The 16,384-nt window shown below is 52.1% G+C and overlaps 2 protein-coding genes across 13 annotated transcripts in view; both read left to right on the top strand.

The window, feature by feature from the left end:
• MSI2 (musashi RNA binding protein 2) overlaps window positions 1-16,384 on the top strand; it is a 250,333-nt gene that overhangs the window by 138,386 nt on the left and 95,563 nt on the right. For all 12 annotated transcript variants that reach the window (XM_075771476.1, XM_075771480.1, XM_075771474.1 and 9 more), the window contains one exon: window positions 14,594-14,642. In XM_075771476.1, the coding sequence (XP_075627591.1) occupies window positions 14,594-14,642 (49 nt within the window). The remainder of the gene's footprint in view (window positions 1-14,593; window positions 14,643-16,384) is intronic.
• DYNLL2 (dynein light chain LC8-type 2) overlaps window positions 2,188-16,384 on the top strand; it is a 250,316-nt gene continuing 236,119 nt past the window's right edge. The window contains exon 1 of the mRNA XM_075771489.1: window positions 2,188-2,198. The gene's annotated coding sequence lies outside the window, so the exon portion shown is untranslated. The remainder of the gene's footprint in view (window positions 2,199-16,384) is intronic.

Below are 16,384 nucleotides of genomic sequence, written 5' to 3' on the forward strand. Positions count from 1 at the left end.
TGCAGTGGGGTGCGATGCACGCCCCGGGGAAGGGTGCGCTGGGGGGCTGAGGGGAGCGAGGAGAAAGGACGGATGTCGTGTGCGTGTGTGTGTGTGTGCGCCCTCGCACAGGGACACGGGGCAGGTGGAGATGGCAGCTCTGGAAAACTCTTGGAAATGCACCTTGTTCTGGAAAACTTTTGGAAATACATGTTGTTTCAGTCAACAGTGAAAATAAGCCATCCTTTTCAAAAAAATAAATGGGACTGAAGCGTGAAGCGTAAGTAATGCAAACCCACGTGCAACGCTATTTCCCTGTTTTGTGGATGGAATCAGGGGGTTTGTCAAGGTGTGTGGGTAGTTTTTCTGGTTTTGCCCCTGGTCAGCGTGACGGGTGGAGGCACCTTCACCTGATTGGGATTGGTCTCCCCGTAGCCGGGCAAGAGGGACCACAGAGCATCTCCACCTCCCTGGGGAAAAGGTGCCGCGAAATTGCCCCTTCTTGGAACGATTGTATTGGGGTTTGATGAGAAAGGGTGGCGGCTGCGGCCAGATGCTGGATTAATGGCTGAACTTGTCTTTCCCTGCGGCCGGGGTGCTCCTGCTCAGCTCGTGCCTGCCTCTGCCGGCTCCTGCCCGCGGCCCCGCCGTGGTGCCTGCCTGGGAAACCTTTGCTCCGCGGCTTTTTGGCCGTTTTCACATGTAGGGCGTTGTTCAACTGGCTTGTGTTCGTACTGAAAGTTAACCCTCTGCCCGTGCCTTGAATCCCCGTTATATGGATAATAAGGGTGAAGGAGGATTTTTTTTTTTTTAATTTTCATTTATAAACTGAAGAAAATGATTTCTTTTTCACAGAAATCATTTTGATGATTTAAGTAGCTGCAGGAGGTTGAATGGCTTCAACGTCATTTTAAACAACAACAAAAAAACCCCTCTCACAACAGAAAACATTGTTTTTTCTGCAGTAGGCTTGAAAAGAGTAGTAACGTAGTTCCAGAGATCTGGGTACGGTGATTATGCCTGTAATCCCCGTGCTGTCCAGGGGTAATTAAAAATTGCAGCTGAACCTTGGTTTCAAATGACTGGGTGAGGCTCTGTCAAACTGATGAGAGCTTGCGTTGTTGACACGTGTAAAACTCAATTTACGCACCAATAACCGCGGTTCGTGGGCATTAAATCACTTGCAAACAATATGACACTGGGGCACAGCGGGACGCGCTCGCGTCCGAGGGGCTCGGAGAGGGGCTGAGGTGTGAGAGGAGCCGAGCCGCAGCCAGCGCCGCTAATTGCTTTCTTTTTAATATCGTATTCAGCCTTAATAGCCTGCTCTCCTGGTGGATTGCCTTCCCCAGCATTTATTGCAGCGTGCTTAGGAGCCTGACCCGAGAGTGGGAAGGGGTCGGAGCTGAAGGAGTAAAATCAAGGTGGTACTTTAAAAATCCATCCCAACAGCCCCGGCTAGTGCTCCAGTCTGACCTCCCTGATTGAGCTCAAATTAAGGGGGGGCCAGGCCGCAGCGAGCATCCCGAGGTCTTGAGTGATCAAAACGGCATTTCCTGTGCTGCGCTCCCCGTTTTGTAAAACCCCCGGGCCGGGAGCGGGCCGGGCGGCGGGTTGGCGAGGCCGGCGGTGATTACTGCCGGAGGTTCCTGGGAACGATGCTTTTCTGCAGCGAACAGTCTCAAAAGGCACGTTCCCACAAGTGGCTTTGGGCTGCCGCCTTCTCATCAAGACTTTCTGGCGTATTTTAAAAGAGGTGAAGGACGGGTCTAAACCCACGGACAACAGAAATCAGAGCTAGTGCTTCCTTTTTGTTATTTCTCCTCTTGAAGGTGAGCGACGTGCTGTAGTGCGAGCGATGCAGGGATGTCAGCGGGGCTGTACGTCCAGGGAAACCCGTGCTCCAGCTCTGGCTGTCCCGGTGTCCGGGCAGAGCTCCTGTCTTCTCCAGGGGACAGTCAGAGCAAATCCAGGGACTTGTCTTCTCCCGGTTTTGTCACTAATTTGCGACAAAGGGAAAATCACTTCTGCTTTCTGTGCGTCGGTGCCGTGAGGTGCTGGAGCGGGTAGCGCGTCCCTGCGCGTGTGCGAGGAGCCAAGGCGCAGCCTAAATAAAAAAGGCGTAACTCATCAGTGTAATGAGTTTGGTCCGAGTGCAGCTCTCTGAACCCCCCCTGGCCAGCAGCCTGCGGACAAGTCAAGGACTCGGGAGCGAGCTGTGCGGGCAGCGCTGCCCAGCCGCCTTCCTCCATCTCCTGCGGAGCCCGGGCGTCGAGAGTGGACCCGGACCCCCGAGCCGGCAATTCCGCACCTTTCCTGAGTGCAGCAACGTGCAACGCTTGTTACAGCAAGGGTCTGGGTTGCCAGTGTTTGTTCCATAAATCAAAAAAATCCCTGAATGTGGAGATGTAAGCTATGTTTGATTTGGGGTTGAAGGACAAGGGAGGAGAGAGTTCTGCTTTGAAGAAATACCCCTGGAAAAATATTCTTTAATATGCAAGTCAGTATATGAAAAGAACAATATAAAAGGAAAAAGGATCTAGCACGAAATAAAATGAAACTTTTTTTCATTACAGTCAAGAGAAACTTAGATGAGTTTTTCTTTGCTAATAAACTACACTGTTCATTTTGCAGCTGAGCCTTTTGCTGAAGCTGACTGTGGCAATTGTTCATAGTTTCTTTTCTTTTTTTTTAAACTCTGGGCAATAAAAAAGCCCTTCATGCATCAGGAAACATCGTAATGCAATACTTGTCTTATCTTCACACTTATTCAGCAGGTATTTACAAAAGGGCAGCAGGAAGCTCTTTAAACTCGATGCTGTTACTTTGCTCAGGATGTCTCTTAATCAGATCTGGGTACCTGTGTCCGTCCTGCGCCAGGATGGCACCGCAAAGGCGTCTGCAAAAAAAAAAAGCCAACCCTTGGTTTCTTGAGAACAGAGGTTTTCTCAGCGTGCCCTGGAACAGGCAGGGCTCTGAGCGGGTTCGTGCTGTACGGCTTAAGGGCGCTGTGTGAAACCCCCTACCTCGGTTATTATGGTATGGTTAGCGATGCTGTAACGCTGCGTGTTTGTACTCTGCGGTGAGCTGGGGAGGGGGCGGTTAGGTTAGTGCTCTGTGGCTTTTGTCACTGGCTGAACGGGAGCTTCTGTTCTGCCCAGAGTAACTGGTAACGCAGGGACGCGGCGAGTGGCGGCGTGCTGACCGGCCGGTCCCTTGGGTCGCGTCTCCACAAAGGGCCTCAATGGAAAATGGGAAACTGCCATTGCTGTCTTCGGAAACCACGTCTGGGGAGGACGTAAGTGGGCTTCGCCGTGTGCTCGCGACTGAGCCACGCTTGGTAGGAGTTCCCATTTACTGGGGATTGGTCCCGAAATGCTCACTGCCCGGGTCGGAGTCCGGTGTGTTGTACTTTGGGGTTCAGAGAGACGCTTTCCGATGCTCTTCCTGGCGTGTGGCTTTTAATGGTCTCTCTGCATCTCGTTACTTGGCGTGTGTGTTTGTAGTAAACAAACCAGCTGCTCGAGTTTTAGTGTTGCGTCGATAGGGAAAACGCTGGTTTGGAAAGAAGAGACTTTCCCCTGTGTGTAGCGCACTTCATCCGAGGACCTGCACGATCTCCACAAATATTTGAAGCTCTTTCTTGGCTGGGAGAGGTTGTAGCCTTATTTCTGGACCCTGCCCAGAGCCCAGCGGCTGGGGGGGAGCTGGAGGCAGGGGGGGCTGCTGGAGCCTGCGCTCTCGCTGGCGTAAGCTGGGCATCATGTGCCGCAGGCGAGAGCAGCTCCGGCAATGGCGACAGCCGAAACGCCCGGTGCCGTGTGCGAAGGGTCGGGCTGGAGCTCCTGGGCGAAGGCTTCTTCTGTCCGGGGGTGTTTGCTGGTGGCCCAAAACGGTCCCTTGGGTAATTTTGATGGGTTGTCACTGTGCACTCGAACATCCCTTTTTTCAGGAGAAGCACTAATTCGGATATCCTCTGCCTGCCTGTATGGAGCGGCACGGCGGGGTGGTGGGATGGATGGGGGGGGCTGCTGGGGGCTCGAGCCGGGGTCGGCACTCTCGGAGGGGTCCAGGTCCCTGTAAAACTTGAGTTTCTTGTATGGAAAATGTCTTGTGCAGAGCAAGCAGGGATCGGCAGAGTTTGAACTGATGCTGTAAGGACGTTAAATGACAGCGTCCCTCATGCTGCGGCCCAGAAAGGAGGACAGATGTTTAAATTTGTTGGCTTTTTAGGTAGTGGTATTGGTCACCATAGCTAAAGGCTATCGGGAGAGAAAGGGGGGTACATGTCGGCTGTCGGTGTGCGCACACGCGTGTTCACCGGGAGCTGCCTGTCCCCTGGCTGGAGTTACAACAGCCTCGTGGTTTCCAAAATCGGTGCCGGCCAGGCCTAGCGAGCAGCACCTCTTAAGTATTGTTTGGAAAAGAAAACAGATTGCAACTTTGCAGTGCTAATATGCAAACGAGCACTGTGAAGGGAGGAAGAATTATTTCTGCTGACGGCAGCTAATGTTCCGTGAAAGTAAAATCACAAACCGCCTTGCACCTGGCTCGCCGAAATGCTGAAGGAGCAATGTTCCCCCAGCGCCCCCGTGGTGGCATCGCCTCCGCGCTGCCGGCGTGGGGGGGAGCGGCCCGTTCCCTGCCCCGCGGCACCGTTCGGGGCGTTGGGCTGCACGGGAGGGCTCGGCCTGAGAGCAGCGCATGGGGCAGAGGAGCTGAGATGAACTTCAGTTTTGTCGGCTCTCGTGGTTGTGCCGTGACTCTCGTGATATTTGGTATTTTTAAGCTTCAGTTGGAGCGCTGTGGTTAACGTGGAGCTCTCGGCGTTTGCTTTGCAAAGAGCAAAAGTTCTCCTCCGTTTTGGGGGCAGAAGCTTGAAGATGTAAACCCTAACGGCCCCTGTGTGAGTGCCAAAAGGAATACTGTAAAATTTTTGTGCGTGCATTTAGAAAGTACAGTTTGTGTGCGTTTGTCTTCTGTTTTTACCTGCATAACTCAGCTAAGTTAGCGAGGGCACAGGGCTGGAGCAGGACGGATGGAGCTCGGGTTCTCCCTTTGTGGATCTCACAGGAGAACACTCGTGAAAAGTTACTCGGTTGTTGGGGAAATCTGTAGAAAACGAAATGTGTGCATGCGTGCGCACACGCGTACAGGGAGACAGGACGTCTTGAACAGACAGACGGACAAGGATGCGGGTGGGAGAGGCATCTCCTGATGCCGGCAGGGAACCGAAGGCGAAGATTTCCAGGACGGTGGTTGGGTCACTTCAAATGCCTGTAGCTCAGTTTCCCTCCTCGTCCCACCCTCTTCCTTCTCTGTTCGATGGGTAAAACACAAAGATGTTTTGAGGCAGGGTGAATTAAATGTTTGTAAGAGAGTTTGGAGGCTCTCCAGCAGATGTTTTGAACTAGATTCTGTTCTTGCCTCTCCGGCGAAGGGCGGCAGCGGGAGCTCTGTGATTTAACACCAGCTTCGGATTGAGCGACACCAGAATATGCTCCTTCTCTTGCTTTTTAACGCGTACTGAAGTGCTTTTAGCTGCTGACATATATTTTAAAGTTACCAATCGCTCCTTGTCTGATACCGTAGCACATATAAACTTTGATCACAGAAGAAATTTCTGTGGCACCGATTTCTGGCTGAAATGTAGATTGGAGTTTTATTACAGCAGCGATGGAGGCACTGCTCTAATTCACAGATACGTTTTGTTAACCAAACGCTACAGCTTCGTGTAAACACGCGTATCGTGTGGCATCAGATCAGTCTGCTTCCAGAAACAAGTATGGATGTCTGCTTTCTGTCCTTTGTTAGCTTCTGCTTTTTTTAAAGACGGCGGCTTGCCTAGGCTGGGGGATGCGATGGCGTGTGTGGCGGCAGACAGCCGAGACACTGGAAAGAGGGGAGCAGCTCTGCCACAGGCGACGTGTCCCCAGGAGCGTGGGGTCCTCCCGCTGCTGTCCCCCGTGTCCCCATCCTCTGCAGCAGCTCTCCGGGGGGGCCCAGGCTGCAGAGCTGGCTCCAACTGCAGCTTGGGCTGCCCTTACCTCAAATCCCGTCCGTGGGCAAAAACCCACCGGCGCGGGACTGGTTTTAGCTGGGCCAAACATGGGCAATGGCATCTCTTGGCGCAGAGCAGCCGTTCTCGGTGGTGCTGGCCACTGCGGGACCTGCTTGGCTGCGGGCGATGGAACGCTGCAGCAGCAGAGATGTCCAGCAGCGGCGTGTCCCTGCCTCGCTGCGCTCTCCTGAGGATAATTACCATCAAAGTGCCGTGGTGCTCGCTCAGACAGTGCCGTTTGTGGCCAGGTCAGCGCGTGTGTTGTGCTGGTGGGTACAAAAAGGGTCATCGTGGCAGATCTTGCTTTACTTATGGCATTTGTCATCTCTGTTGCCATCCAGAGATATTTCAGGCATGCGGGAGGTCCCGAACGGTGACACGCTCACGCTCGGCCCTGCGGCTGTCCCCAGAGACCAGCGAGGCCGTGAGCGTTTGGGCACCGGGCAGCACCACGGCTCTGCCCGGTCTTGGCAAAAGACGCTGCTCTGCTGTGGTGAAACGTTCAGGTTGTTGGTGCAAATCTCCATCGATGCAGGGCTGTAAGCGGCACAGCACCAGCAAGTTGTTCTTAGCCTGCCAGTTGGGGTTGGTGTGCGTTGCTAGTGACCACGCGGAGCCGACTCGGGGGTTCTTGCTGCAGGGTGGTTGCGTGGACCCTCTGTACCCTTTTCCGTCGGGATCCCAGCGCACTGAACTGCCGCTGGATGTTTGTTAGTGCAGCGCTGCTGCCCTGGGAGAAGGGCAGGAGGATCGGGGATGTCTTGCTGGCTCCTGCGAGCTCTCCGAGATGCCATCTCGCTGTCGGCTCCTCTGATTCTCTTACTCCGTTTCAGAAATGCAGCGCTGGAACCTATTTTCTCGTCAAGCTAAGGAGACGCAGGGGACAGCTGCCCGTGCGCTGGTGGGCATAAATTGTTCTGGGCAATTAGACCTGGCTGCAGGACTTGATTGTGGAGATCGGACCCAGCCCGAGGCTTGCTTTGCTCTGACGGAGGCAGGTATTCTGTCTCCATAAAAGCACAGCAAACGTACGCACGCCCAGCGGCCCAGGAGAGGCTAGCACCATGATGGTCTCGCTTGGCTCCCCGTGTCGCTGTTGTCTTCAGCTTGACTTCCATTGTGAAGGGGTGAAAGGCATCCCTGAAGTGCCCAGCGTTACAGGTACCTGGGAGATGAGGCCACCTCGTCTGGCGGCAGTAGCTACCAGTGCCCGGCCGAAGCGGAGCTGTCAGTGCTGCCTGCTGGCGTGGTTTGTTCTGCATCCCTCCTTCTTGCAGGGACCCCTGTGCCTCTCTCCGGTGGTGGCCCTGGCTGTGTAGCTATATCGTACCTTTTGGAGAAACGGCCCTGGCAGTTTATACAATGCCAGCCGTTCTGCTGGGTGAAGGTCATTACCAACCCAAGCTGGCGTTACACCGTATGCCGGCCTTGCTGCGTTTCCTTCCTGGTTTCGCTGCCCTCTCTGCCGCTGGTCCTGCAGCAGCACGACAGCCCTTGATGCCGGATAGAGAATTGTCTTTATGTTTCAGAGTTGGTTGGTTGTTGGTTGGGGTTGGGTTTGGGTTTTGGGGGTTTTTTTTGCAAGAACTTTGTCTTCCCACTCAGTGGTGTTTGGTAACGTGTGCTGGAAATCCTGGAGACAAGGGAAGTTCTCAGCCAAGACAGCAGGTCAAAGGAAAGCTCCAAGAGTCCTTGTGTAGTTTATAACTTGATCTGAGCATGGCAAAGAGCCTTGCTTTCATCAATACTTCATATTATTAATGCCAGAGAAGGAGTTAATGAGAAATCGTCTATGGAGTCATCTTTAATTTGTCCTGCTGTGGAAAGCTGTTCTTTCTGGAGAGCATTAGTCATTCTTACATCCCCCTTGGTAGAGTAAGCGTTGAGTAATGCATTGGGTTTTTGCGGGAGCATTTTGAAGTCCAAGAGTAGCCACCGTGCTTTTTGGCAAGCATTTGGGACGCTCTTTGCCATGTCACGGCTGGTGAGCAAGCCCTGAGATTAACGTGATTGAATGACTGTTTTAATTTCAGCCCTGATGGAGCAAAATTAGTTACAATGATATGTGTGTGTTGAATAAAATTGTAGTTTTATTAGCTATAATTGCTGAAGAAGACTTTTTAAAGACTTGACTGCTGGGGGGAAAAATTGCTAGCACTGGAATTTGTTCTTGCACAGTATGGCATTGATTATCATCATGGTGCATAATATGTCAGTCCTCGGTTGGTAAGTCGTCACCGCGAAACACTGGGAAGCGCTCAGCGAGGGACCTCACCGTGTGTCTCCAGCCCCCCGGGGAGCACTACACAAGTCGTGCCTGATCTGCAGAGGATATGAATCTCTCACCACGCAGCCGGGAGCCAGGGCTACCTAGTGAAGCTGTAGTAGTTGATGCTTTCAGCCCTGGAGATCTCCGCTTTGCTCCCTGGTGCGTTGGCCAAGACAGCAGCCGCCCGGGTGAGCGCGGGAGCCCTTGAGCGTGGTGGGGTGGTGGAACCGGGACCGGCCACGCTCTGGGTCGGGAGCCTGGAGTCCGCTGTGGTCATCTGTGCTGGGACACGGTGCTGGAAACGCCGCTGGCTGGGATGGGGAGGGACCCAGCCCCTGGCAAAGGTGCCTGGGTGGTGAGCGAGGGTGCTTCGGGTGCCTTCGGACGGGGAGGGAGCCAGGCTGGGACGGGGAGGGGCAGGCTTGATGGAAAGAGGGGAAACGGTTAAAGTGTTTGTTTCTTTGTTTAATTCCATCGTAATCAAACCCGGAGGCCTGGTGTGGGGGAACCATTTTTTCTAACTGTCTGGCATGCGATATGCATTTGTCTTAATTTATGTGGGGGGCGGTTGTAAATCTGCAGCAGCACATTGCTGGTGCTTAGATTTCACATGCGCATTTAAAATAATAGCACCTGACAGTTTACTAGCAGCTAAGAGGTTTTTCTGCTTCAGAAAGCAAAATATTGGAGGAGTTGTGCAGTGTGTATAAATAATTTGAGGAATTAGACCAGAATATCCAGCACGCTTTTCTTGGGAGAACAGAAGAAGTGATAGACCTGTAAAGTTTACGAGTCAGGGGATGGAGCGGGTAGAAACACAACCCGGCCGTGTACAGCTGAATGTCATCCTTCTGCAATTTCTTTTCTCCCAGGACCCAATCCAAAGTGCCACAGTGTTCGATTACAGCACGTTATTTCATTTGTCTGCCCTAATTCTTCTTTATCCTTGAAGGGATGGAGAACGTAGCACCAAATCTGCTCGGGAGTGTTGGAAACAAAGAGCTCTTGGGGGGAACGCAGGATGAATCTTGACCTGCTCTGGACATGGCAGAAGCTCAGGTTTTGGATCAGGCAAAGCTTTCCTGGGCTGGATGAGGAGTGTGAGGCATAAGACTGCTGCGTGTCCGTTCATTATAGTTATGGTAGTTTCCTCATGGAGGTTTTACTCAATGAGTAAACTTGATTCAAATGGGAGGAAAAAAAAAGAACCTGGAGATGGGACATAGCGGCCGTTGTTACTCCTGTCTGCGCGCAGGCACCTGGTACGTGGACGTTGGCTTTGCAAGCTGCGCGCGCGTGGACCGCCTTGGGGTTTGCCGGTCTGTGCAGACGTCGCACGGCTGTCGAAATACAAGACGGGGCATGAAGTCTTCCAGAAAACATTCTGGTTTGGTCATCTCAGCTTTCGGAGGCAGCGCCGCGCTCCCGTTGCCGGAGCACCGTGCTCCAGAGGCTTGCTGGATCGCTGCTGGTCTGTGCAGAGGACTCAGCCTGTTCGTTAGGGTGTGGGCGGCGATGGGCCGGGACAGGCTTGATCGTCTCTGACTGCTCAGGACTGCCCCGCGAGCAGAGAGGAGTTGGAAATCACCAAGAGGAAAGTGGAAGGAATTGAATGGAGGATACTGTGTGTTCTTGTGCCGGGCTAGATCAGTTGCATTAAATTCAGAGCCTTTCTGAGTACAATTAATAGTCATTTTATTTAGGTCACCCTGGTTTTGTTGCTTTAAATGTATGCCTCCATTAAAGTGGAAGAAAATCAAATACATTTATCTCTGTGGAGCCTTTTGTGAACTGGTTGGGCATATTTTAAATAACCCAGGGAACTGTTAGGATTATTAAAGCCTTTGGCTCCTCTAGGTTGGTTTTTTTTCTTTCCTCCTATTCTCCCTTATTTCTCCTTCCAGGCAGTGATTAAAGTAGTGGTGTAGCCCTTCCTTTTCTCAGAGCCCCAAGTGGGTTGAAAAAAATGTTAAATAAACTAAAGCCCATTAGTTAGGCTTTATATGAGAAACTGGGTCTAAACTGGAGGCTTGTGTGGGGTATGCTGGGACAGAGGAGAAGGCTGGTGGGCTTAAGCGTCCACTTGTAACTGGCATTGTCTGGCAAGTCTCTCTTTTTTTTTTTTTTATTTTATTTACCTTAAGTGCTAAGACTGTGTTCATTTTGTAATATGCTCTCCTTTGATGCCGATAATTAGTTCAAATTAATCAGCTCCTTTAAGTCTCCATATCGAGCCATGCTGTATCTGAAGAGAGAGAGAAATTTTTGGATTGCCAGGAGCTTTCGGAGTGCGACGTGGCTCTCTGCTCGGTGACTCAGCGTCTCACACCCGTGCTGGGGAAGTTCAGCTCTTTGCTGGTGTTGCTCTTTTTCGCCGTGCCCAGAGAAGATGCTCCCAGGAGGCCACTTCTGTAGCTGATACGAGGGTTCAGCCGGCGGTGCGTGGTGGGTGATCGGTCCTGGGCGTACCCCAGCCGAGCCTTGGAGGTGGCGACTGCATCTTCCAGTTCTGTTTCTAACCCTGGGGAAAATTTTCTTCTCTTCTTTAAGCAAGGTGCTAGTTGTGTGTTTGAGTTGAGACCTGGAAAATGTGCTGTTCGAGCATCTTTAAAATACTGGGCCAGCAAGGGAGGCTCAGGTTGGAGGAGGGGGTTAACTTTTGGACAATCACAGCTCCTGAATCTACTTGAGTTTCATCTGAGAGTTGTTTTTCTTTTTTTCCTTCCCCTGAAATAGGGATCAATTTGCTTACTACAGGGTTTACTGCCGGTTACCTTGACTGTGTCCCTTATTTCTCCTTGATGAAAACTTGAACAAGCCGCTTGTGTTTGATTCACAGAGAACCGTGAGAAACGGGCTGTGTGTGTGAGGCAGTGTGGTTTTCTCATTCTATTCAGCCCTTTGTATATTCAAATTCTTCTAGTTTCAGTTCTTGCTGTTCTGCCAGATTTCCATACCATTGATGGGTTTTCTGAATTAATAAGTTTTTTTCTCCCCCTCCCTCCCATACCCTCGCCACCTTTTTGCAACTAGTGAAAAGTTTTTCTAAGCGCGCTGCCCTCTCCATATTGATTTTCTTCTCTTGCTTGTCTAACCAGCTCTTAGATGTTTTATTTTGCAAAGCATTAATAGAATTTTCCTTTTGCCACTGCACTTTATCTATTCAGGAGGTTTCAAGAAGTCTCATTGTGTCACCGGACTATGGAGGAAAGAGGCTATTCTTCTATTACAATGGCTGCCCTAAAAAATAACGCAGGGTGGGGTAAACTCAGAAAGGGCAGAGACGGAGATAAAATGTTCTGACCTTAGGAAACAGAAAAGATAACCAATTAGACATTGTTGAAAGGGCACCAGCTGGCTTAAAGAACACCCCACTGATTATTTTTTCTTAAAGGCGTGCTTGGTCCGCGTCTGAAACTCGGCTGCAGAGCCGCTTCCCCCTTGCAGGTTTTCAGGCTTGGACCGGCGGGGCCGCCCCTTTCGTAGGGAGCTGCGTGCCCGGTTCTGATCCCAGAAGTGGGTACCGCTGCTCGGAGGAGGGACTAAGCGCCCACCTCCAGTGCACCCGCGCTCCTCGGGGTCCCAGCCAGCGTGATGGAAAGCTCCTGGCTTGGCCCGTGTGTTTGTTACTGCTAACAAGGATTTATTTGCATTAAAAAGATCTCTGCCAAGATCATCATTCCAGCGAAGTGGGGCCTTGGTACACGTGGCACAAAGTGTTGTTTGCCCAGAGGACGTGTGTCTGGTGGGTGAGACAAGGTGTCACCTTGTACAGGTGGGAGAGGTGACCAAAACTGCAGATATCCCCAGTGTGACCAGGGGCTGGACGCAGAGCCCCCCGCCCGGTCCCGTGCCGGGATCCGTCCCTCCTGTGTCACGGCAGCGCTTGGAGGAGCAGGGAGAGGCTGCACAAGAGGTTCAAACCCGCGGTGCTGCTGCGGCCCTGGCTCAGCCCAAGGGCGGGTTTTGTACCCTGCGGCCGAGGCTTCAGCCTGCTGGGAGACTTCGGGCTGAGACACGGCCGTGCTAACGCGAGGGCAGAGTCGTGTTGTGCATCTTACGCCTCTTCTGCCCCTAACAGCAAGGTCACGCTGGAAGAGTTGCGCATTAAAACTTCTGCAACGGCGATTGGCGTGGGGACAAAAGGGTGCTCAGCACGCTCGCGTGGACCGAGGCAGAGGAACAGCATTAGGTGCAGCATGTAATTTTTGGTTCCAGTGGGGCCAAGACCTCTGAGAATGAAAAATAAAAGATTGCTGGGCAAACATAACCCCGGAGCAGAGATAAGCGGTGGTGGTAGGGTGAAGGGGGCAGCTCTGTCCTTATCTGCCTTCTGATGTTACTCAGACTTGTGAGTTTTCTTCCTTGGAGGACAGACAGACAGCAGGACAAATGGCTCTCTGCTTAATGTGGTTTGGATTTTTCAGTGCCTCAGCATCTTTAGGTCTCATCCGAGATGGGTATCAAGGAGGCATGCTGTTCTCTTCCATCTCGGGCCATTGCTAACACATTTTGCAAACCGCTGGGACTGAAAAAGTTGAGACCAAGTTAACCCAAGACAGGTTTTTAGATGAGTTTAGGCATAGTGTACAATTTTGCTGCACTGTATTTTTTTTTACTGTATCCTGGAACATATTTCAGTCTGGTAGTTAGGAGAGGTTCAAGCTGTGTTTTTACCACCTTCCCAAACCGTGTCTCTGCCCAGCCACGACAGACTGTAATTCTGCACAGAAGTAGGCTGGACCTGCACGAGAGGACTACAGTCAAACTGTACTCCCTGAACCGTGACTTGTATCCAGGCGGGAGCTTTCGAATCCTGCTGGAATTCCAGGATCAGGTGAAGGCAGCAGAAGCTGGCACAGCCACCGAAAGTGGTCCCACCGTCCCAGAAGGTGCTGCCTCTGCTCAGGCCCGTCCCTTGCGGTGCATCACCACCAGCGATGGTTTGGCCGTGCTGGGAAGCTGATCTGACTTAAAACCAGCCGGGAGGAGAAAGCGCGGTTCATTTTAACCTGGAGCGGTTCCCTGCCTTGATCTGCTGCGCAGACGTGTTGGCACAAGGGAAGAGCTCAGCCCAAAGCGGACACGGGCCGCTGGGGTGAAAGGTGGACCCTTTGGTGGCACCGTGTGAGGTGAAGAGAGCGTGTAACTGCATCGGAAATCACTTTTCCTGAAGTAAATGATTTATAGAATGCCAGAATATAAGAACATAGAAGTATCACAAAAATTACCAGGGGGAAAAAAACCACTAAAAAACCCCCAAACAAACCGAAAATCCCAGACAAACAAAAATCCCTACCCCAAACCCACCCCCACAGATAACCAGTGGAGTCTTTAAAGAATAAAACCTTTTCTTTAAAGATCTCCCTTCCCCCAGCACCTTCTGCAATTTAGCGGTGATACAGGTTTTCATCAGCCCTAGTTTAAGATGGGGAATAGCAAGTCTGTCATTTATTTTCAGAAAGATTACGCAGGACGTTTCCCGCAGCGTGCGGGACCGACCTGCCCCAGCTCCTGCAGCCTCTGAGCAACAGTTTAAAACGTGATAATGCTGGAAAATAAACCCCAGCACAACATCCTTCTAAAATAAGTGTAAAATTTTAGGTGTGGCTGCACAGATTAAATGGAGGTGGAATAAATCATGCAAATAGTAATGAAAGTTGAAAGCAATTTGGTTGCACTTCAATACGTTTCATCAGTCATCTCTCTTCTGAAGTGGAAATGCCAAGCCTGATGCGAATTAAACTTTCTCCCTCCTCCCTCTCCCCTCTTTCCTCTAGCTTTTCAAAAGGCCTTTTCAAACCCTCTGAATACCTTTCTTGGCTGACCAGATTTTACCCTGCTCATACTTCTTGAAACCTCCTAATTCTCAGCCAAGACAGTGACTCTAATTTGGAGAAGTCACGGGCTTGATTTGCATCCACGATTCCTCTCTTGGCCCTTCCTTATCTCCCTGCAAAAAAGGGGAAAAGGCTGAGATGAGGCACGGCCAGCGACCGAGGAGAGGTGGAGGAGCTCCTTAGGTTTTTGGCTTTTTAGGGAAACAGAACTTCTAACGTTTGCTTTTCCGCTGTGGGATCAAACGTCAGCTAGCACGGGGGTTGAAAGCAGCAGATCTCCGAAAGAGCTGACTCTGAGCAAAAGCGAGGAGATCTGATGCATCGTTTGTACCCGAGCTGAGGCTGCTCCTGCCTTTGTCTCCCCTTCCCAGTTTGTCTGTTGTGTCTTTGTGGACCGTGCAGCCGGTGTGTTAAAGCACGCATCTCCCCTCTTCTCTCTTGCAGGTAGAGGACGCCATGCTTATGTTTGACAAGACGACCAACAGGCATAGAGGTAAGAGAGAACCGGGAGCTCAGACATCCCGTTTTGTGACAGCTTCTGCATGGTGAGCACAGCCAAAACTCAGCGTCAACGTGATGATGACCCGGTGGCTGAATCCAGCGGTGCTAAATCAGCAGAGCCGTGCGTGTGTGTGAGACGGCTCCCTCTGTCCTGGGCAGAGGAGGGGCTGTTTGGCATGTAATGCCACAGCTCGGCTGCGTTTTCTCATTAGAGCTGATTTTTCTGGTCAGTCTGATGACTTAGCTTTGGGAGGACCACTATCAGGCTCCGTGGCATCGCTGGAGGTAGTAAAGCCCGGGGAGCCGCGTGTGGTGAGGCCGCAGGGAAGCAGAGGGTCTGTACCACGGTGGCTAGCGTTACGTTAAGCTGAGATAGCAGGGAATCTAGGGGCTAAACCCCTCCGCTGGGGTTTCAGGCATGCCGGGGTTTTGAAGCTGAGGACCGCTCATCCTCCAGTGATGGTACCTCAGAATAAGCAGGATCTCCACAAGAGGAATTTCCCTCCACATATTTCACAAGAGAGACAAGGTTTCATCATTGCTTCTACAATTCTGTGAAAATGAGCTGAGGATTAGTTTCAATGTTACGGCCGTTCCTTTCAGTGGAAATAAATGATGCTCCTCTGTCTCCCGGCGAGTGGTTCACGTTATCGCTGCAGCAGAGACGCCGAACTCTAGGCAGAGCGCAGCCCAGCAGCACCCCGTTCAGCTGGGGGGGCAAAACCTACCTGGGCTCTCACAGCGGCCCCACAAACTGCACCAGGCTCCGAGACCCTCTTCCCTTCTCTCTGAACAAGACCGATTTTACGTCCCCAGCCTCCTGCTTTAACATGCAGGGGGCTCTGCCCCCGTGCGATGGCGTGGACGTGCAGCCCCAAGGTTTGTCGTTTGCCCTTCGCACCCCGGATACTTAAGTTCACCCTTTGCAGGAGCTCGCTTGATCAATGTGGTTATTGTCTCAGCCTGGAGTATGTCAGCTCCTCGGAGTGGTGCATGTAGTAGGTTTGTTTAGGGGGGCTGTGAAGGAGCCTGCGCCCCGCCGGGCAGCGTTGGGAGCCCCGGGAATGGGAGAGGGGAGCAGCCCAGAGCGCCCAGCCGCTGCCGCCTCGTCTCATCCCCATGGCAGGGTCAGGAGACCTGACCTCCCAGCGCTGTCTGAATTATTCACTGCTCCGCTGTTTGCGTGCAGATGGCTGGGTGAGCCAGGCAAACCTCCAGGATAGCGTTCCCTCCCTCCGGCAGTGCCCCCCCCAGGCGCTGATCCCTCTCTGAAGTCAGGGATCGTAGTGCCCTGGAAAATTCAGCAGCAACGAGCAAAAGACTTGCTTGGGAAGATAAGCTCCGGGGAGCCAGGGAGGGCATGTGAACAGGCAGTGCCCATCAGTTCTGTAACAGGAACCAAGTGTTCAGAACTCTTACATAGTTTGGAAAGTTCAACCCCTGACAACTTCCTTTTATATCCAGGGAATTTTCCACCCTTTGCAACCACCCTTAAATGGGCCATAAATACCCTTCTCCACTCAGGATCCTGGCATATCGTTTGCCGCGTTTAAGAGCTGCGTTATGTCGTGCTTTTGTGCTGGGCACGAGCGTCCCCGCTCTGACGTGGTCTGCACTGGTGGGGAGCACCGAGGGGCTCTGGTCCCCCGAGGCACACGCTCAACAGTCGTGGCCCCTGCGAATGTGCTTCAGCAAGTCTTCAGCCTGCTTCTGATTGTATCCCTTGTTTTCTTC

The sequence above is a fragment of the Balearica regulorum genome, chromosome 19 (assembly GCF_011004875.1).
Source record: "Balearica regulorum gibbericeps isolate bBalReg1 chromosome 19, bBalReg1.pri, whole genome shotgun sequence".
Taxonomy (NCBI): Eukaryota; Metazoa; Chordata; class Aves; order Gruiformes; family Gruidae; genus Balearica; species Balearica regulorum.